The sequence below is a fragment of the Canis aureus genome, chromosome 5 (assembly GCF_053574225.1).
Source record: "Canis aureus isolate CA01 chromosome 5, VMU_Caureus_v.1.0, whole genome shotgun sequence".
Lineage (NCBI taxonomy): Eukaryota > Metazoa > Chordata > Mammalia > Carnivora > Canidae > Canis > Canis aureus.
Window position 1 is genome coordinate 34,910,724 of NC_135615.1, and position 20,786 is coordinate 34,931,509.

A 20,786-nucleotide genomic window follows, 5' to 3' on the forward strand; every position below is an offset into this window, starting at 1 on the left:
CCTCCCATCCCCGCCCCGCGCGCCCCTGCTCCGTCCTCAGCGCCCCCCCCCCGCGCCCCTCCCATCCCTCCGCCCCGGCGCCCCCTCCCGGCGCCCCTGCTTCATCCTCAGCGCCGCCCCCCACCCCCCGCACCCCTCCCGGAGCGAGCCCCTCCCTTCCCCCCAGTCCCCGGCCTCCCCCCGCCCCCGCTCCCGGCGCCCCCAAATCCCTAGCCCCCCCGCCCCGCCCGGAGCGCCCCCCTCCGCATCCTCAGCCCCCCGCCGGCCCTCCCGGAGCGCCCCCCCCATTCCCCCCGCCCCCGCCCCGAGCGCCCCCTCGCGTCCCCCCTCCCGGCCTCCCCCTCCCTCCCCCCCGCGCGCCCCCGCGGTCAGCGCGGCCGGCGGAGCTTGGGGCGGGGCAGGCGGGCGGGGCGGGGGCGCGCGGGGGCGGCGGGGGCGCGGGCGCGAGGCCGGGCGTCGGGGCCGCGCGGGGGCGGCGCCGGGGGAGGAGCGCTCGCTGCGCCGCGCCCGGCCTGCCGCGCTCGGTGCGGGTCCGCGGGGCGCGAGGAGCGGCCAGACCGCGGCCTGGAACAAAGGGAGCGGCCGGGCGGGCGCGGCGAGCATGGCGGACCGCGGGCTGGAGGGCATGGCCCTGCCCCTGGAGGTGCGGGCGCGGCTGGCCGAGCTGGAGCTGGAGCTGTCGGAAGGTAACAGGCCCCGCGCCCGGCCGGCCGCGCTGGCGCGGGGGGGGGGGGGGGGGGGGGCGGGGGTTAGCGGGGGGAGGGGGCGGGGAGGGCGGCGGGGGGGCGGGGGCGAGGGCGCCGCGGCCGGGCAGGGGGCGCGGGGGGGGCGCGCGGCCCTGTTCCCGCCCGCGGCCGAGGCCGGGCCCTCCCCGAGCTGCGGCAGCCGGCGGGTCGGGGCGCTGCGGCGGCCCGGGGGGGTGCAGGGCGGGGGGGCGGGGGTGCAGGGCGGGGGCGGGGGGCCGCCTGCAGCCGCCGTGTCCTTGGTGCGCGTCCGTGCGCTCCCCGCCGCCCGGGCCCGTCCGCGGCCTGAGCGCCGAGCTGCCGGCGGCCTGTGCTCGCGCGGACTCGGGTCGCGGGGTCGCGGGGTCGCGGGGGGGTGGGGGCGGCCCGGGCTGTGCCCCCCCGACCCCGCGACCCCGCCACCCGCCGCCTTTGTTGTGCGGCCGCGAGCCGGGGCCTCCCCGCGGCGACCCTGCGCGATGGTGCGGCGGCCGCGGGGTCCGGGCGCGGGTCCTGCGGGCGCCCGCGCTCCTGAGCCGGGTCACGCGCCCGACTGTCACTCCTTGGAGGTCGGGTCGGGGTTCCTGGAAGCAGCAGCCGCTCCGGTTCCGACTGTGGCCTGGTGCCCCGGCGCCCTGGCCTGCGGGCCCAAGCGGGTTGCGTGGTCGGAGCGGTGCAGCCTGGTGAACTTTTGTGTGTGTGTGTGTGCGCGCGTGTGTAACGGTTCCCGGAGGGCGGGGAGCCAGAAAGTACACTCGCTCGTGCCAATTTTCATCAGCAGGGAGGAGCTGATGGGACTCGGTGCTTCCCCTTCCAACACGCTCAGGCCCAGGAAGGATGCTCCTGGGGCTGTGGCCCGGGGCTACCGGCCTTTCAGGTCTGCAGGGAGGGAGCATCTTTCTGTCTTTCTGTTTTGAATTTGGGGTGCTGCAGGGTATTGTGATGTTCTGTAACGGGAGGCAGTCCCGTGGGAGGAGAGGAAGCTGTTTCCTGGACTCTGTGTGCTTAGCAGACACTATTCCGGCTGGTGGAAGGCGACGAAGGCTCTGCTGGTACCTCGGAGGACCTGAAGGCAGGGGGCACACGGGCCCGGCAGCTGGGATCGATGCTTAGATTTAAGCTGGCAGGTGAAGGGTGCAGCGTGGACACGTCGTTTGGAGGGACGGACTCTCCAGTGGAAAATATGTGCCCAAGCGCTGTGATTTTAGGAGGAACCCTCACCCTGCGGCCCTCCTGGTCTTCGTCGCACATTGCGTCCTGTGTTCCTTGTGGCAACCTGGCGTTCATGCTTTCCCTCAACGCGGCTGCTGTGTCCGCCTTACACCAACAGCAAGTGTCGACACCCCAGCTGTGTCACCAAAGTGGGAAGCCGTCAGAGCCCTATGGGACTGGCCTGGACGCAGCTCACAGCCACTCCTGGAGCCTGGGACCATGCAGGACGTGTGGGCCGCCGCCTCTGGCTGCACGGGGAGCATTGCTCGTGGCTGTAGACTTGGGGCGCACTTCCCTGTTGGATGACACTGGCCTGCCCCCGGCCATCCTTCTTGGAGGAGGAATGAGTGCTACGTCCCCACCGCCCAGAGGGTAGAGAGCCACGTTCGGCCCAGGTTCACACAGTCCGAGTCTCCGTGAACACCTCGTGTCTGACAGGCCTTTAGAAAGGGCTTAGCGGGTTTCTCGTTGATGTCTTGGCCCGCGGGAGATTCGTGGTCTTTTCTCCTTTCCTGCAAACCGCGCTAGACCCAGGCTGAACACTGAAGAGCGGAGCAGTCGGACGGTCAGCACGTTGGCCTGTCAGCCCCCCTCCCCTCAGGCCGCGCAGTAGCTGTGTCATCTCGGACCTGCTCTGTCGCTGCCGAGTGATGGACGAGGGACGGAGCGTTCTTTAGGGTCATCTGGGACTCCAGGTCCCGTAACCACACAGAACACCTTTCGTGCTTCAGTTGCATGGATCAACTTGTTTTCCAGTGTTCAGAGGAGCCAAAGATTGGAAGGACCAGAAATCTCTGTTTTCACATTGGGGAACTTAAAAATCCCTGGGCGTGTCCACTCGCAACGTGAAAAAGTTAAATCAGCGTTTATCCCGTTTTAGCCGCGGTCCTGAGAGAACCCTTGAGTCTTCGTCCCGAACGACAGCATCAGCAACCATCGTGGAAGCGTGGGACTCCCGGGGCCTCGTTGCTTCAGAGCAGGGGGAAAGCAGTTGTGTGTGAAGCACACGTGATGTCAGTTGACAGAGCACGGCAGCCGGTCCCCGGGGTCGGCCGGTGCGCTGCCCTGCATCGTGTCGGAGGCCGCGGTGCTGTCGCCTTCCTGGGTCACTGGGTGAGGGCTGCCGACGGACTCCGGCTGCAGAACTCGGCCTCCTTTTCCTTTTGCGCCCCCGTGAGCACGGGGGGCCTCCCTCCCCGGGAGCGGCAGGTCCCCGAAGTTGCACGCGTCGTGCGGGGCGAGGTGGCAGGCGGCCCCCGGCCCTGGGTCTGGACGTGCCTGAGCCGCGTGTGTGCGGGGTGCGGGGAGTGGGCTCATGGCCCGGTCAGTGGCTGGGTCTCCTTCCCCCCCAACCCCCGTGGTTTCTTCTTCCTTTCCGACGTGGTGGCCTGTTGGAATTGGGTGCTTTCCTTTTTGGCTTTAAGAGGGCCGCCAAGGGCAGCCTGGGGGGCTCAGCGGTTTCGCGCCATCTTTAGCCCAGGGCGTGACCCCGGGATCCAGGATCGAGTCCCACGTCGGGCTCCCTGCGTGGAGCCTGCTTCTCCCTCTGCCCGTGTCTCTGCCCTTCTCTCTGTGTCTCTCATGAATAAATAAATAAAATCTTTAAAAAAAAGAGGGCCGCCAAATAATTAATTTCATTAACGCGTAAGTAAATATCTAAAAATATATTTTTAAGTCAAATACTTAAGGAAGAGCTTTAAATAGAAGCAGTCGAAAAAAGAAGAAACAAAACGTAGAAGAGACTTGGGTCTTCGGAAAAAATTTCAGTTGTTGATTGAAAGGTAGCAGGAAGTCTCTGCGTTGGCTGTGGGTTGTTTTGTGGGCTGTGCGGACACCCCGCTTCTCTCCTGCGGGAGCGGCTGGATTCTTATTTTCGTGGATCTTGGAGAAACCGCCGGGATATGGCCTGCGAGGATTGCTTGGTGTCTGTGGAGGAGAGGCCTTTAAGAAACAGATGCCGTGTTTCACGTCGCGGGGTTTTGTTGGTGCGTCCGCTGTCCCCTGACTTTTGCTTCCGGGGGTGATTCAGTCCTTGTCCTGCTTCACTGATTAACATTCCAGATTGGTTCAGCCACAGTCGCGTCGGGAGTGTCCAGCGCAGTGGGAGGAGCACTTCCGTGGCGAGCGAGCCCCACTGCGGGACGCGGGGGGCGCAAGCTCACCTATGCCCCATTCTTTGTGGTTCTTTGTGTAGGTCAAGGGTGTTTTGTTTTGTTTTTAACTGCATTCTCGCAGTTTGCACTCACATTCCCGGCACCAAAGAGCGCGAAGTGAGAGGCGTGGGCCCCGAGATGCTTGTAGATTTTCAGGACTGTTGGGCCCAAGGTGACAGGTACGCTTAGCTCTGGCCCTCGAGTCCTGGCCCCGTGTCCTGGGGGCCCCGTAACTGCAGATCTTGCGGCTCTGACCCTGCGGACCCCGCAGGACCGCCTTCCAAAGTCTCCCGCCACCCAGACCTTGTGAACATCATCCTCACTGAAAGGACGTAGTTGACTCTGGACAACAAATGTGCCAAAGAAAACCAAAAAACAAAACAACCCCCCCCCCCCGGTTTCCTGCAGACGTCCACTGATCAGTTGTCATAATTGTAGAGGAGGAAGGGACAGGGCCAGCAGGTGGAGGGGGCGAGCTGAGGGCCACAGGCACCCCCTGCCCCCCAGCTGGAATAGACCTCAGGACTGGCCACAAAATGTTCTATCTACCTCACAGTTGTCCAATAGCAGGAAGAATTGGGGTGAAGGGGGTGGAGTCCCTGGCATGGCAGATGGAAAATATTGTTACCTGTGTTTAAAGAAAAAGTATTTACAAAATGGCAGCATCGGTGGGCGTGGGATTGGAAATGTGTGGACTCGAATGATAAGAGTTCTTCGGAGTTAGGAAAATAGTTAAACGCGAATGTTCTTTTCCCGATGAATAAATATAGATGTCAAATTTAGCCGGGAAGCTGGGCGAGTAAACACACACACACACACGCACACACACACACGAAAGGCACAGATCTGTAAAATTGTTCCAAGGGCTCAGAGGATATTTGACGCCCTGGTTATGCTCAGATCTGAGCCTCAGAGGTCAAAGCGCTAACAATGACTCTATTTTGTTTTATGCGGGGCCCACTGGCTTTATACGCTTGTTATGGTTTGGAGGCTACAAGCTGTTGGATGTTATGAGTCACTCTGCCTTCCTCATCCCAGCCTTTTGCAAATGGGTTGACTCTTTTTTTAGAGCTGGTTTATTTTATTTTATTATTTTTTAAAGCAGTGATTTATGGGATGAGTTGTAGCATTCTTCTGAATTGTAACGAGAATGTATTGGATAATCTTCGTCTTGATGTCACGGGGATGTATATATATATAGACTGACTCACCAGTTCAGAGCCGAGGCATGTTATTCAAGATCACTTCCAGTTCTTGTCATAATTGTTCAAGTGCCCTGAAAAAGAAATCAAGTTCTTGGGGCGCCCGGGGGGGTTCAGGGGTGGAGCACCTGCCTTCAGCTCTGGGCGGGACGCCAGGGTCCCGGAATCGAGTCCCGCATCGGGCTCGCCACATGGAGACTGCTTCTCCCTCGGCCTGTCTCTGCCTCTCTCTCTCTGTGTGTCTTTCATGAATAAATAAACAAAATCATAAAAAAAAAAAATCAAGTTCTTGGTCACGGTTCTTTGACATAGTTTTGCATATCACTGCTGATCCTGGGAGTAGCGGACGTTTTATCTGCTGTAAGGCGTCTGGGGTGATGTGATAGGTTTCCGGCCGCCCGTTATCGGCTGGCACCCCTCTCACGTTGCAGCTCCTCTTTCTCTTCTACTCTGGAAGTTGCCACTTCAGTTCCTTTTTCGTGATTGTGTGTGATTGTGTGTGTGTTTGCACACCATTCGGAGGTGACCTATTGTTACCAACGCTCCGTTCTTTTCTGCTAAGAGGGTCAGAAACGTGTCACATCTCCAAAGAACTAATTGCATCCATTTGTTGGTGATGATAATAAATAGCGCTCCCAGAGAGGAGACGCCGACCGGGAATCCCAGCTGGCGTGGGCCGGGATACCGGAGTCGACACGCCGCGGAGCGCGTGCCCGGGCTCTCCAAACACACGTATTCCGCACTTCCTTCTTTGGGACCCGGTTGGGGTTATTTGTTTTAACAAGCCCGAGACAAATAAAGTGGGAAAATGCTAAGATACTGTGTTGCAAAAATTAAAATTACAGCGAGCAGTCGAGCAGTCCCTTTCCGGGAGGGAAGCTGCTGTTTAGCTTTGGGCCTGGACCTCCTGGGCGGGTGAAACGGGCTCTCCGTGCCGTGCGCATCCCAAATCGAGACCGTTCTTTACTAAAGGGCTTTGTACAGTGGGTATTAAAAATCAGGAGGAAAAAAAAAAGAAGACCACACTATCCAAGATAATGAGAAATGAAGGGATTCTGTGGTTGATGCTGGGTTAGGAATGTGTCTTTCTTCTGGGCTGCTGGTTTTAAATCCTGTGTTTGCTGATTGGGATGGAAATCTGTTTCTGTGTCCTAATGAAATGGTTGGAGCCCATGGGCCAGATCCACACCAGTCTACCAGCACCGGGGACGGGATTCATTACATTTTAATTTTTATTCACAATTATGAACTAATTTCTATTTTTACTGAATTATCTGGTTAGGTCATTTAATAATTTAATAATAAATTGAATAACTTAAAAATGACTTACAAAGTCTGTGTAAACACATCAGCCTTCCGTGGGGGCTGCTTCAGCTGCAGCCGGCTCGGGGCTGGGTTGCGGTGGAGGTGGTGGCGGCGTTCATGGGTCTGGCTTCTCTTCTGGGCACTTGTCGGGTGCGGAGGGAAACTTGGTTCCAGAATCACAGGATGATTCTCCTCGTGTTCTGACCAAGTGTCTTGCGAGCGTAGCCGGGCCTGTGTCAGGAGCTCAGCGAACAGACAGCCTGGGGGGCAGGGGGCACATGTGCCAGAGTTCCCTGAGTGCACACTTGCGTGGCCCGGCCAGGCGGGGCCGGTGTGCCCTGCTCTGACACAGAGCCACACTCCTTGACGTCGCCTCAGGACATCACATGAGCGTCTACTCTGAACCCTTGCGTTACTCCCCGTTCTCCTTTCTCGCCGAGCCGAAGCCCCCTCCCTGTAAAGATGAAATTGGCCCGGTCCACCCTGACGGTCTTTCTGAGGAAGTATCAAGAGGTGCTTCTTGGGGAAAAATACGCTTCGTAGGCCATTTTACCTGAAATGAAGACGGAAACGTAAACCGTGTTCTTACTTAACCTCGCGGGGAGCTCGAGCGGTCTTTGTGAAGAGACGAGTACACGCGGAGCCTAGGCTTGGGCTGCAGACAGCGCGCTCAGCCAGGCCGGGGTATTCCGTGTGCCGACAGGCGCGGCCGACATCCTCGATAGGACGTCACATGTGTTGAAGAGCAGGTGCAAAGCCGCTGTCGTCGGAGGAGAGGAGATGAAATACTCTCGCTGGCCGAGTGCTTCAGAAAGGACGGGTGGCCGGCAGCCCTCAGGGGGTGGGAGTTTAGTGCAGCGGGAACGTAAAGCACAAACTTCCATTTTTAACTTGTGGATGACCTTCTTCTGTGCTTCCCGAATCTCTTTGGATGTTTTTCTGAATCCTATTTGCAGGGATTTGTGGGAGGATCTTGAGGTTCTCTGGACTGAACACAGGAGTCTGTCCATTGAGAAGACCTCCTCCCGAGTGCTGTGCAGCTGGTGAGTGTGTGGGGCCCTGCTCCACGCTCACGGCATCGTCGGGGGAACGAGCCAGTGCCCCCCGGCCTGTTCCTCAGCTGTCAGGTGGAGCTGCTAACCCACCCTGTAGCATTGAGGGTCGGTGACGTCATGCCATGACGTCTGCCTGGTAAATACCCAGGTCTACTCTTTCTCTCCCAGGTGTGTCCACTGGGACAGAGCTCCTGGTGCTTCTATCCCTGGCCTCCCCTGCTGCTGACTTTATCCAGGTAGGAGAAGCACGTCCTAGTTAGGCTCTGCTCCAGGTGTACCTGGGCAGCACATCATAGTTAGGCTCCGGCCCAGGTGTACCTGGGCAGCACGTCCTAGTTAGGCTCTGCTCCAGGTGTACCTAGGCAGCACATCCTATTTAGGCTCTGGCCCAGGTGTACCTGGGCAGCACATCCCAGTTAGGCTCTGGCCCAGGTGTACCTGGGCAGCACGTCCCAGTTAGGCTCTGGCCTAGGTGTACCTGGGCAGCACGTCCCAGTTAGGCTCCACTCCAGGTGTACCTGGGTGGCATGTTCTAGTTAGGCTCTGGCCCAGGTGTACCTGGGCAGCACATCCTAGTTAGGCTCCGCTCTAGCTGTACCTGGGTGGCACATCCTGGTTAGGTTCTGGCTCAGGTGTACCTGGCCAGCACGTCTTAGGCTCTGGCCCAGGTGTACCTGGGACGCACACTGTATGTACCTCACAGTCCTGGCGTGTCTCTGGGCTGCGTTGGGCTTCCAGCTGGAGCTACTCCTGAAGCTACCTGGGGGAGCGGGCTGGATGCCCCCTGAGGCCCAGGACTCCCCTGGCTGTGACACGGGACAACTTTCTTCTGCCGCACGTGTTCCTCCTTCAGTGTGTGCAGAGATGCTGGGCTGAACCCCGTCACCATGCCCCTTCCGCTGATATGTGCACATGGACGTCACCTGACAAGACCTGCAGGTGGGATCCCGGGAGCCCAGGGCGGGTCTGAGAGGCCAGGCCACTCGGAGGACTCAGAGCTGTGCCGAGGGCCCCGGGCCCCGCCTGCTGAGCACCCTAGGGCGTTGTCCTGCACGGCGACATCGCGGACATCCTGGGGCGTGTCCTCCACGTTCGCCCGGCCAGTCACCTGGGTTGAGCGCTGTTTGGGTTTGTGATCGTGCATGCCAGCTTTTCCTTGTCAACTTTCATAGGCTGCTTTTATTTTTTATTGTATTATTTTTTAAAAGATTCGCTTATTTTAGAGCGAGCAAGATCGCACACAAGCACGAGTGGGAGGTCGATGGAGGGAGAATCTCAAGTAAGCTCAGTGCTGAGTGGGAGCCCGACATGGGGCTCGATCTCATGACCCCAGGGTCGTGACCTGAGCCTCAAAACCAAGAGTTGGGGGCCTAGCTGCGTGCCCCATGCAAGTGCCGCTCAAAGCGTCTAGTAAGACAAACACGGGCAGTAGGGTGTTGGGGTACCCCTGCCCCAACCCGCACCCTGTGGACTTAATGGTGTTGGAGAGGCTACGGCTTCAATCACGTGTAATAACTACTTGAAAGTAACCTGACGCGGGAACCGGGCACGGACCACTGGGTTCTTGGGTGAGCACGATCAGGCTTGGCATGTCCCGTTCTCACTTCCTTCTGCCAACAGAGCGGGCGTCAGAGCCGGTGGGCTTCATAGTGGATGGTGGCCTCTGAGGAGCAATGTGGGCCACGGCCGGATGGGATTATCCGGGGTCGTTCAACCTACACGCTTAAAGCCCAGGAAGAGCCTATCCCCTCGCCGTGCAACCTCGTTGCTAACGTGCGACCACGCGTCGCCGTCCCGTCGCGGGGAGACCCGCTGTGAGCGTGGCCTGGCTCACATTGCGCTTCGCCCGCGCGACAGCCACCTTCCCGCGACCCTGGCGGCCGTGAGGGCTGCGCTGCCGGTTGCTGGCTGCCGATCGCGGTGCCCAGGCTTCGGTGGCTTCTCACTTCGTAGGAGAAGGAAGCAGAGTTTGCTTTTCTTTCCCCGCCCGGAGACGGGATAAGCGACTCCGCCGTCCCGCTAGCGAGGGACTTAGTGCTGTTCTCCTAGAATTTCTTCCCTCTTCTCGGGGAGATCTGGCCCTGGACACAGGCAGGAAGTCGCCTTAATTTTGTTTCCTTGATGACTCGGGCTCCTGGTTGGCACACGTCGGGTTCTGGGTGAAACGTGCCCTGGGTGGAGGGCGGGTGAGTCACAGGGCCACTCGGCCTGTGCGAGTCGGTGGTGGCGGGCCCCGTGGGCTGGCGGCGTTGGGGCGCAGAGCTGCGAGCCCGCCGCACACCCGCCCGTGCCCTTGTCGCTTTCATGTTGGTCTTTTTCAGTCTTTTAAAAAGGTTTTCTGAGGAAATGACTTCCTCCCTTTGAACAGATGAGGACACTGGATTTCAAACGGTTAGAAACTCCCCACTCTCGTTAGAGCCTCGGTTTCCTGACCGTTCTTAACCTCCCAGCCGGCGAGGCCGCCTTTGGACGGCTTGGGGGCCAGCCTACGCTCAGGCTCCTTCGGACACGACGGGCTGTGGGGTCTGGGGGGCAGCGTGGGCGCCGTGGGGTGGAGCTTGGGTGTCGTGGGCCCGGGGTCGGTGGGAGCATGGGCTCGGGGGATGCGTGGGCCGTCCCAGCTCCAGCGGCACCGCTGCTCCCAGTCCCTTCCCCGTGGTTGTGACGGGGCTGAGGCCTGTGCCGTCCGGGAACGTCACATTTAAAATCTAATTTGGGGATCCCTGGTGGCGCAGCGGTTTAGCGCCTGCCTTTGGCCCAGGGCACAATCCTGGAGACCCGGGATCGAATCCCACGTCGGGCTCCCGGTGCATGGAGTCTGCTTCTCCCTCTGCCTATGTCTCTGCCTCTCTGTCTCTCTGTGACTATCATAAATAAATAAAAAAATTTAAAAAAAAATCTAATTTGTCCCCTGGGGCGGGCGCCCGGGTGTCTCTTACTCGGCTCTTCATCTGCATGTTTGAGACCCGTTTCTCGTGGAAGACAAACAGAAAACGGAGCCCTTCGGGGCCGACGCCCGTGCGCAGCGCCCTTTAGAGTCAGGAGGCTGGGCAGGATGGTTTTATCAGAAATCCTGATCGTTTCGGTCGAGAGACAATGCTTGTTAATTCTTGTGTTTCTGGGGAAAAGCCTGTAAGTGAGGTAGGTGCCGGGGGTCGTGTCTGCAGCGTCTGTCCAGGGAAAGGTGGCCTGGCTCCGGGCTGGAAGCGGGGTGCCGGTGGCCAGGTTTGCGCAGCCCCCGCGTGCGGGAGGTGGTGGTGCCCGGACCCACGGAGTGCGGCGCATGTCCCGCTCCCCAGCTCCCGGGGGTGGGGGGAGGCCCGCAGCTCGGACCCGCTTCTCTCTGGTTCCCGGGAGCTGCGGTCTCGTCAGTGGGAATGGACGGCGCAAGTTGGACTCTTAAGTCAGATGTTGCAAATAGACTTTTTTTTTTTTTTAAACGCGGATGGTCTCTGTCGTGGAGGATGCTTCTGTGTGTTTCTCGGCAGCCCTCTGCTCGCTGTGCGCTATTACTTTTTGAGCACGTGGGACCCAAGGTACAGGTGTCCCTGCAAGAGGAAAACCTGCTGGGAGAGCGTGCCTAGGCCACGTGCCTGCTGCCGGGCCGCACCTGCTTTGCCCTGGGCGCTCTTCCACCGCGGCTCGGCCGCCTGCCGCGCACCTTCCTGCCTCCCCACTTGAGGCCGACCCTCTCGAAGTAGGTTGATCAAGTCCAAAGTAGGAAGTAGGATGTTAAAAAAGATGCCAACTTTCATGGTGAATGTGAATTTTTTTTTTAAACCTACTTCCATGTATCCCATTTTTTCCACCTGATGTAACAACGACCAGCTGTTACTGGTACAGAGTTCTTCGAAGGGTATTTTAGGAATCTAGCCTCTAACATCCTTTATTTTCATAACTATAATCTGCTTAATAAAGTTGTCAGGATGTGGCTTTCTTTTGTCATCCTATTTTTAGTTTCAGATCCTTGAGAGGAAGCTATTTAGTGGTTACTCATGATCGTGAAGACAATCTAGTGATTAGAGAAGCGTGTTAGGGCAGATCTTTTTTTTTTTTTTTTCCAAAGTGAAGCGTGGTTGACGTACAAGGTTTATATTAGTTTCAGGTGTACGCAGTGGTCTGCCAACCGCACGCGTCACGGCACGCTCTCTGTCATCACGGTCGTCACCGTCTGTCTCCAGAGTCCCCGCAGTGGTCCTGGCTGTGTTTTGTGCCGCTCCTCTCAGCCCTGTCACTTGTTTGGACGCCTGTACGTCTCCATCTCTTCACCTGCCCTCCCCGGGCCCCCTCCCTCTGAAGACAACCAGTGTGCTCTGGGTATTTGTTCATCTGGGGTATTTTTGTTTTGTTTTGTTTTTTGTTTTTTTCTTACGTCCCACCTATAAGTGAAATCAGAACAAATCTTACAGCTTCCTTTGTGTGTAAATAAAGTCTTAATCCAGGCCAACGTTGGCAGGGATGACTGAGACGGGTGAGGTCTTCGTGCGACACTGGCCGTCCCGCGATGTCGTCTCAGATTCTCTAGAACCTCTCGCTAGTTGTTGCTCCCCCCGTTGCCTGGTTATTCCTGTTTGCATCAGAATTTTGAATCCGTGTGTTGGTGATGGCGATGCTGCAGGCGTGTGGGCCTTTTGCTAGAACACGGGCCGTGCAAATACTGTGGACGGTACGACCTCCTGTTTCCTCAGCCAGAAAGCCCGTGGCTCTTCGTAAATGAAGATAAATGCTCCCGTAGCAGGGACCCTCGAAGACTTGTTAAATAAATCCCAGAATAAAGATGGGTTTACGTACCATGTGTCGACCGTGGACTCGTCCTGTGACTGCTCCACTGCTCCTGGAAGCCCCATGACTAGTGCAAGCAGAAAACACAGAGACCCATCCTGTCTTCGGGTCACTTGTGCACGTTTATGATCGCATCTGTCCTGTAAGCGATGAAAGCCACTCCATCTCGGTCTCGCTGGGGCCCTGGTGATCAGAATTGAGGGGCAGCATGATCGTTTTCCACTTTAAGTATCTTAAATCTAAAGTTGCCCCTGAGCTGCACAATAACCTAATCTTAAACATATGATTTGACTTTCAGTAGATTATATTAATTTGGTTAGTCTGGCTGAGTCATTATGCTGCATCGTGAATTGATTTTTCTTCTCTTTCGATTTATCTTCCTAGTGGGGTGTTTCCAGGAGATCACCTGTAGGCTCAGATGAAAGTGCGAATGCTGTTGCTTGTAATTTGGGCTGACCGGGTCTGCGAGGTGACCAGAGGCCCGGGTTGAATTTTCATTTGGGACTTTGTTGTAAGTTCTCCTGAGGTTCTCTCTGCCTCGCGTGCTCACGTCTCCCTCCTCCTTCAGTCTTCGTTTTGGCCCCTAGCCCCCATACGGCGTGTGTGGGGGGATCCTGACTGCCTGGATCCTTGATAACCTTTGGAAAGGGCGTCTTTGGAGCAAGCACCTGTGAACAAACTTCTACTTGCTTAAGCCTCACCGGTCTTGTTGATTGTGTGGAAAATTGTAATCCTCCTCCCACGGGCTCTTGGCTGACCTCTGCGGCACCAGTGACGCCCCACGCTGGCCCGTGTGTCCTTGGGCCCTGTGAGCCTGTGGCGGCACACAGCTCAGTAGTTCTACAAATGAGGAATCGCATGTTGCTGTAGCCGGGACCCCGGGGTGCAGGGACACCTGGCTCCAGGGACCCCAAGCTGCAGGTTTGGCAACTCACTACCCACAGAATCCAAGGCAGATGAGTGGTGGTGAAACCAGGTGAGTTTGTCTCCCGGAGGCCACCACTGGGAAGACTGGGGACGGTGTCCCAGAGACAGTCCTCAAAGTGCTGGAAATACTTGCAAGTTTATGTAAGGAATGTGTGGCCCAAAGGTGGGCAAGTGTGTGTGGATGGGCCCTGTGATGGGGTTCTCGCCCGCCCAGGACCGCTCTTTCTGCTCTTGGCGTAGTTTCGATTCCCCGCAGGGATGCTTTGCCCGCAGGGCCTCCCTCCTGAGGCCGGAAAGCAGCTGGAAAGAACTGACTTGGCAAATCCGAGGTCAGATTGGAGGCCGCGGAGCCATCTCCCGGCCCTGGGGTGTGGGCCCTGGGGTGCTCCGGGGCATGCCGCCGCCCTGAGCTCTGTGGAGCGCCTCGGGCTGTCACAGCGGCTCCAGGGGCAGCAGAGGACACCGTCTTATGACGTTGGCCTGGGGGCCAGATGCCTTGACGGGACAAAGGCTCTTGTCGCACGCTGGCGATTTCTGTGGCTCCTGAGGGGGCTGGTGCCCGTTTAAGGGGCAAATGGGCTCACAGAAACAGATTTCTGAAGAGGTGGCTAGCGGGCTCCCACGTAGTTTACCCCCAGGTGGGGAGGACTCACAGATGGGCGGGCGAGCCCTGCCCGAGCTGCGCGTGCCCGCGTCTGTCCACGTGCGTCCCGTGAGAACCTCCCCAGGGGAGCGCAGGCTCGGGTGAGGTGCCACGGGCTTTTGAACCCGCCTGCTCCTCGAGCCCTCCCGCAGGCGGGGGCGGCCGGGGAGTGGTGGCAGCCGCTTCCGTGTCGCCCGCATCGGGCCTGTGCGGAGGTGCTCGTGCACCTCCCCAACGGCAGCGGTCCCGGGGTCCGCTTGCGTGCTGCTGTCCTCCGGGACCTGGAGGCCGCTGTCGCTCGGCCGGCATGTCCCCGGGGCGTGTGTGCCTCGGCGAGCACTGGGCCTCCCGCCTCGCCGCGGCCTGCACAGCAGCAGGGCCCAAGAAGAGCCCTTCTGTGGCTGAGGTCACAGAGCCCGCCGCTCGCTCCCTGTGCTAGGAGACGCGTGTTTACATGTTCCGCTTCACGTTTTCTGGGTCAGGAGGAGAGTGCACGTGTTGCTGTCGGTGCCGAGTGCTGGCGGAGAGTCTGCAGCCCTCCTGCAGCTCGGGGCCGCATTTTGGGTGAGGCGGCCGCCGTCCACTCGTGAGCCAGGACCCAGCTGTGGGGGGTGACGTGCAGGGTCCGTGGGGTCCTGACACCTGAGGCATCACACTAGTGCACTTGGTATGTAAATATTTCTAAGTCTGTAAAATGGAAAAGGGTGGTGAGTGGCCCCAACGTCTGTCCTTTCCCAGTCGGAGAGGCTGCCAGAGCGTCCCAGGGAGGCCCACCCGCCCCCTCCAGGCCTGCCCTGGCCCCTCTCCCTGGAGGCCGCGGCCTGCAGTGCCCGGGGCTTGCTCACCCTCCAGGACTGCACCGTGCCGGGGTCTCTAATCCATGTGCTCGTTGGCTGAGACGAGTAAGGCTGGAGCCCCTGCAAGTGCTGGTTGCCCCTTCGCAGCCCAGGCCTCTGCCCAGCCCACGCCGTTCCTGGGAAGACCTGTCCTTGCAGACGCGATACACATCGCCGTCCCCTCCTGTAAACGACCTGAGAGCTGCTGTTGGCGGTCCCGGGGCGGAGGGCGTTCGTGCCGAGGGTGTTATTGCCCCTTTTCTCTTGGCACATTTCCATATGTATCTTTAACCAAAGTACTTCTGTGTCCCAGTAGAAAGAAAATTCTGATTTAGGGCCTTAAAGCCTTTGAAATGGTACTGAAAATGTTGGAAGCATAAAGCACGATAGTCGGTCTTTACAGACAAATCAGAGTTTTACTCCAGTGGAAGCAGGTTTCCTTGTCTCCTGTCTGGAGGAAGGTGCCCGGGGGTTCCTGCTGCCCCTCCGCCCTCGGGCGGCCTGGCTGTGGCCAGGCTCCTCCACGAAGGCACTTTCACCTGGCCTCCGGCGGCCCAGGGTCCTTCCTGCACCTGTCGGAAGCCAGTTCGGTCGGAGCTGCCCTTGCCCTTGAACCTTTGAACAGGTGTGGGCAGGTCCTTGGGCCACCGCGGGGACCTCCTGAACTGTTTTATGGCAGGAGTCTGGCTGTTGGGTGCAGTCCCTGGGAGGCCTGCTCCCGGTCGTTCACCCTGGCCCAGGGGTGAGGCCAGGGTGCGGCTCCCCCGGTGGCTGCGTGCAGCCCAGCCCTCGGACCGGTGGCTCCTGCCCTGGTGTCTTCCCAGCAAAGAAGTGTGCGTCTGGCTCAGTCCTGCCAGCCGGGGGCCCGGGTGCCAGGGGCCTGGGGAGGACGCTGCCCTGTGCGTGGCTTCAGTCCTCCAGGAGCCGCGAAGGGAAACTATGTCCGTAGAAGTTTGAAGAAAACTGACATTCAGACCTCTGTTGGCTGGAACTTTCTGATTTCACATTCCCTACCCCCCCGCCCCCCAGGAGAAGGGACCGGGGGTGGTTGCTGTGCCGTCCCAGCCCCGTGTTGTCCCAGCCCCATGCCCGGCCCTGAATCTACCCCTCCCGGCATCCCCCAGCCGCGGGCCCTCCCGCCTGGGGTCGGGCACGGTGACGGGAGACCTGGGTTTCCTCCCGACCGTTTACTGGGGTCACAGGTGCCGGTCAGGGTCAGGGCAGCGAGGGCCCAGGTGTCCCGGCACTAGATCCTGTAGGAGACCAGCCCGCTCCCGGTGTCCTAATCTCCTACTTTTCACCTCGTTCCCATGATGGGCTCTTTCCTGGGCAGCAGCGAGGCCCTTGCTGGGGGTCGGTTCTGCGTGGGAAGAGCACAGCCCTGCAGGGGGGCAGGAGCCAGCCGGGTGCCTCGGGCCTTGAGGGAGGCTCTATGGGCGTCTCGTTAAAGAAAACCCAGCCCTGCCAAACAGCTCTGTAGGTTCTTGCTTGGAAAGCTGACTTCTAGGGTTTATTTAGTGTTTAAGTGAATTTTTCCCCATTTTTGCCAACTAGATATCATCACTGGGCTTGTAGGATTAAAAGTCTTTAAATTGCGTATTTTTCCCCTTTCCCTTTTGGTGAAAAAGGTGCCCTTTCATTGTACAATGAAGTTAATGAAACGTCACAAGTTTGTAACCTTCAAACAGTTAAAATGCGTACGTACCTCGTCCTACAAAGCAAAACGGAACAGTAAAGGGTGAAAGGATCCACAGGTGCAGAGTGTGAGGGTTATTTTCTGTAGAATCAGTGAAACTTGATGACTCGAAACTCTGTGTTCCCATCTGGATGGTCCACGCGCAGCGTGGTCTGTTCTCAGCTGCCGGGGTGAGGATCGGGCGCTGGGGGGGGATGATGGGGTTTCCCAGGCCTAATTCAGCAGATGTTTCCTTATTAGTTGATGATAATGAAAACCTTTTTAATATACTTTTTGGATTTTATTAGATATTCCTTTAGGAGTCTGCGAATTGCCTTGACTTCTTTGCTGCTATGAGTTGTGTGTTGAATTGGGAGCTGTAATTCCTTCTGCCCTGATGTTTATTAAAAAGCTTCCTATATGTTTTTAGATGTCTATTTGGCATAGTTTTAAATGCTTCATATATTAAGTCTTTAAAACCTCACAGATAAGGCAGCCTGGGTGGCTTAGCAGTTTATCGCCACTTTCAGCCCAGAGCGTGATCCTGGAGACCTGGGATCGAGTCCCACGTCGGGCTCCCTGCATGGTGCCTGCTTCTCCCTCTGCTTGTGTTTCGGCCTCTCTCTCTCTGTCTCTCTCATGAATAAATACATAAAATCTTAAAAAAAAAATCCTCAGAGATACTTTTAGAATGCAAATATTTTATAAGGTTAAGAATATAAAAGGATATAAGAAATGTGACATAGACCCGTAATTCATTTGTAATCTTAAAAACTCTAACATTATATTTTTAAGTTTTACTTCTCCACGGTGTCTTAACATCGATCCATAGGTGACAATGATCCAGCGATGTTGACACTGGCTAGTGTCATGTATATCATTTTATCAGGTGGTCCCTTAACCACAGGAAACAAGTAGGGTTAGAAATTAAACTAGTCCAGGGTTTGAGGTTAAATGTCTTGCCCACGTCTCGCGGGTGGTAAGTGTGGCCAGGGCCCATCTCGAGGGCTGCCGACTGGGTAGTTTGTAGTCAGGAGCTCACAGAACGTTGCTGGATTTCCCCGAACTGTTCTCTTCTCCCACCTGGAGGGAAACAATCGCTCGGTCGTTCTCTTGCGTCATAGAGGCCTGCCCGCTGCAGAAGGCTTCATACTTTGCAGAAAAGACAGACGTCTAAATGTCACGATTGACTGAACGAGGTTGAAAACACAAACGTGATGCTTTGTTTTGGCTGGAAGTCCTCTCGGCCAAGGGCGTGAGGACGCTCTCCGGCCTGCGGCTGCTGTTTCAGTTCCTTGATGGTTTCCTCTGCTCTGCAGAAGCTCTTTGATGTCTTCCCAATTGTTTAGTTTTGCTTTTGTTGCCTCTGGGATGGGTGTCTTGTCCAAGAAATCCTTGCCAAGGCCAGCGTCCAGGATCTTTCTCCTGGTTTCTTCGAGGAGCTTCACTATTTCAGATCCCGTGATTTTGTGCGTGGCACAGGTCAGGCCCGGCGTCCTCCTGCAGGTGGTTGTCTATGTGCGCTAAGTACCTGTTGGAGAGCCCCGTCCTTCCCCACTGTGCTTGTGCAACTCTGTAGCTAAACACAGGAGCCAGTTAAAAAAATGGGCAAAGGGCCTGCATAGACCTTTCCTCAGACGACCTACGGACGGCCAGCAGGGCCACGAGAGGACGCTCAGCATCACCAGGGAGATGCAAATCCAAGCCACAGTGAGCTACCACCCTACGCCTGAGAGGGGCGAGACTCCACGGGTGTCGGCAGGGCTGTGGAGAAAGGGGAGCCCTGGCACGGTGGGTTTGGTGCCCTGCCGGGGAGGTAGCTGGGCCTCCTGCTGGCACGTACATCTCCAGCTGGCCAGGCCTGCGTTTCTGCACAGCTTTGTTTTCCAGACGTGACAGCCCTTGTGACGTGTGGACCCTGAAGTGTTTGCATAGCTCTGCTGGCACAGGGGCCGCGTGCCTCTCCATCTGTGTACCCACGGGCACGCTCACCTTCCTGCCGCCCTGGGGAGGGGGTTATGGCTCCCCTCCTGGAGGGAGGGTCTGTGACACACCCCAGACACCTTTAGTTAGGGAGCTGTTTGCCCCATTCCTGCTCTGTGCTCTGGGGAGGGGAGGGGAGGGGAGGGACCCACAGGGGCCTGTGGGGTGTGCGCTCTGGAACCCTTCTGGTCTGTCCAGCTCACTCATCAGCTGAGTTCCTTTCTTTGGCCGAAGTTTATTTAAGCTGCGATTGAAAAGCTGGATGTGGGAGTAGAGCAAAACCTCAGCCCTGCTCTGCGTGGGGGGCTCCCCCGGGACGCTTCCCACCTGCACTGCGCGTGCGTCCTGGAGGGGCTGGGTGCTGAGAAGGCTCCCCCGGGCAGGAGGCACCTCCTACCCCCTGGCTGCTCAAGAGGTTCAAGTAGAACCCTGAGGGTGGTGGCCGCAGCCCTACCCCGGAGCTCAGCTCTCCTGCCTACGCCGAGCCCGCGGCCTGCCAAGTCACGGACAGCGTAGAGTCCTAGGTTTTCATGACTTTCTCTTATTTAAAAGCACTTTTTTTTTTTTTTAACTAAAATAAATTTTTCTACGTCTAGTCTTTGCCAAGCATTCTGCTTTTCACGGAATTGGTTTCTCTTTATGGAGTTGTATTTTATCAGTTAAGTAATCTGCAACCGGTACAACTGGGTACAAACTGCTTTAGGAAGAGACACACCTGCTGCGTGAGGAGCGTGCAGCTCAGCCAGGTGGCAGCCGGCCCCCCAGGCCCAGTGCGCCCCCGCCCCAGGCCACCTGTGCAGGTGCGCGGCTGCCCTGCCCTGCTGCGGGCCTCTGCGCGGGGAGGGGGGGCAGCTGCTGGGAGCCCTGCGGCCAGTCTGCAGTGTGGCTCCTGCGTTTCCGCCCCCTCCCGCCCGCGGCGTGGATGGGGGTCACGCCGTGCCTGGCGCCAGGCTCGCCCAGCGGCCGAGCGCCCTGGACCCCGCTCCCGCCTGGGGTTGGGCGGTGCCTCTCCTCGGGGACCCACGGGGCAACACGCGAGCCGCTGGGGCGGGGCCTCGAGGCGGTGCGGGACCTGGGTGTGGGCGGAGCCTCGGGTGGGCGGGGCCTCCGGGTGTGGGCGGAGCCTCGGGCAGGGGCGGGGCCCTGGGTGTGGGCGGGGCCTCGGGCCCACGCAGGTCCTCGGAGCCGAGCTCTCGTACTACTGTGACCGCGATCGCCAGTGCTCACGGGGTGAGCGTCGTTGAAGAAAAAGGTTTTGAAGAGCTTCAGGATAGAGCTCTGTTCTAATTCCGGGGTTTTGCCTGAAATGCCACTTTTATTTTTGGTTAGGTGTTTTTTTCTTTTAATATATATATATTTTAGTACTTCTGCCACAGTGTTCCACATGCTGTATTTCTGTGATGTGTTAGCTGTGCAGACGTTTAAAATTAGATTCCTAGAAATCAGGTTACCGGAGCGCCGGCCGCACCACACGGGTCCTGTTTCGGCACCTGTGTCCACGGCTCACGGTCCCCGAGCCTCCTCGTGAGGCAGGTGCGGGTGTGCAAGTGCAGCCTCCCGGCTCTGCTGTGCGAGTGCCGGCTGGTGACCGGGGACGTGGCCGTGCCGCCGGGGACACGAGGGGCGCGCGGCTCCCTAAGGCCCTCCTGGTGCTGCTGCCCTCCCTGGCCCAGCCCCTGGTGCTGCTGCCCGGCCCTGCCCAGCCCGGTCCTGGTGCTGCTGCCCTCCCCGGCCCAGCCCTGCCCCTGGTGCTGCTGCCCTCCCTGGCCTGGTCCGGCCCGGGTCCTGGTGCTGTTGCCCTCTCCAGCCCGGGTCCTGGTGCTGCTGTCCTCCTGGCTCGGGTCCTGGTGCTGCTGCCCTCCCCGGCCCGGGTCCTGGTGCTGCTGCCCTCCCCGGCCCGGGTCCTGGTGCTGCTGCCCTCCTCCCCGAGGCACTTCCTGGCCTTCGACCTGGCAGGACGGTGGGCTTCCTGGGACATGGACACAGCGTGGTCCCTTGGTGTCGGGAGGACACGCTCGGAGGAGACACGGGCCGCACGTGGAGGCCCAGGCAGGGCTGTGGTGGCCTCGCCCGACTGCTGTGGCCTGGCCGCGGGAGAAGGGTGTGCCCCGCCTGTAGCCTGGGCTGTCCACAGGTCCAAGCGCCACGTGTCCCCTGAGCACCGCTGCGTGGGAAGGGGTCGCCTTGATTTCAGGGAGGTTCATGGGGGAGGCTGTGCCCATCCTGGTGGAATGGGTGACTGGGGCTGCTCTGGGTGCGTGCACAGCTGTCTGTGATTCCCCCCCGCCCCG

At 58.6% G+C, this 20,786-nt stretch overlaps 1 protein-coding gene across 5 annotated transcripts in view; it reads left to right on the forward strand.

Annotated features, from left to right (window-relative positions):
• The first annotated feature begins 512 nt into the window (after positions 1–512).
• The window catches only part of DIP2C (disco interacting protein 2 homolog C), a 252,589-nt gene continuing 232,315 nt past the window's right edge, over positions 513–20,786 (forward strand). For 2 of the 5 annotated variants that reach the window (XR_013379581.1, XM_077897377.1), the window contains exon 1: positions 513–686. Coding sequence is in view for 4 of the 5 variants with exons in the window: in XM_077897377.1 (XP_077753503.1) it covers positions 602–686 (85 nt within the window). In the remaining variant the exon portion in view is untranslated. The remainder of the gene's footprint in view (positions 687–20,786) is intronic. The other 3 variants (XM_077897374.1, XM_077897375.1, XM_077897376.1) reach the window with 2 other exon arrangements.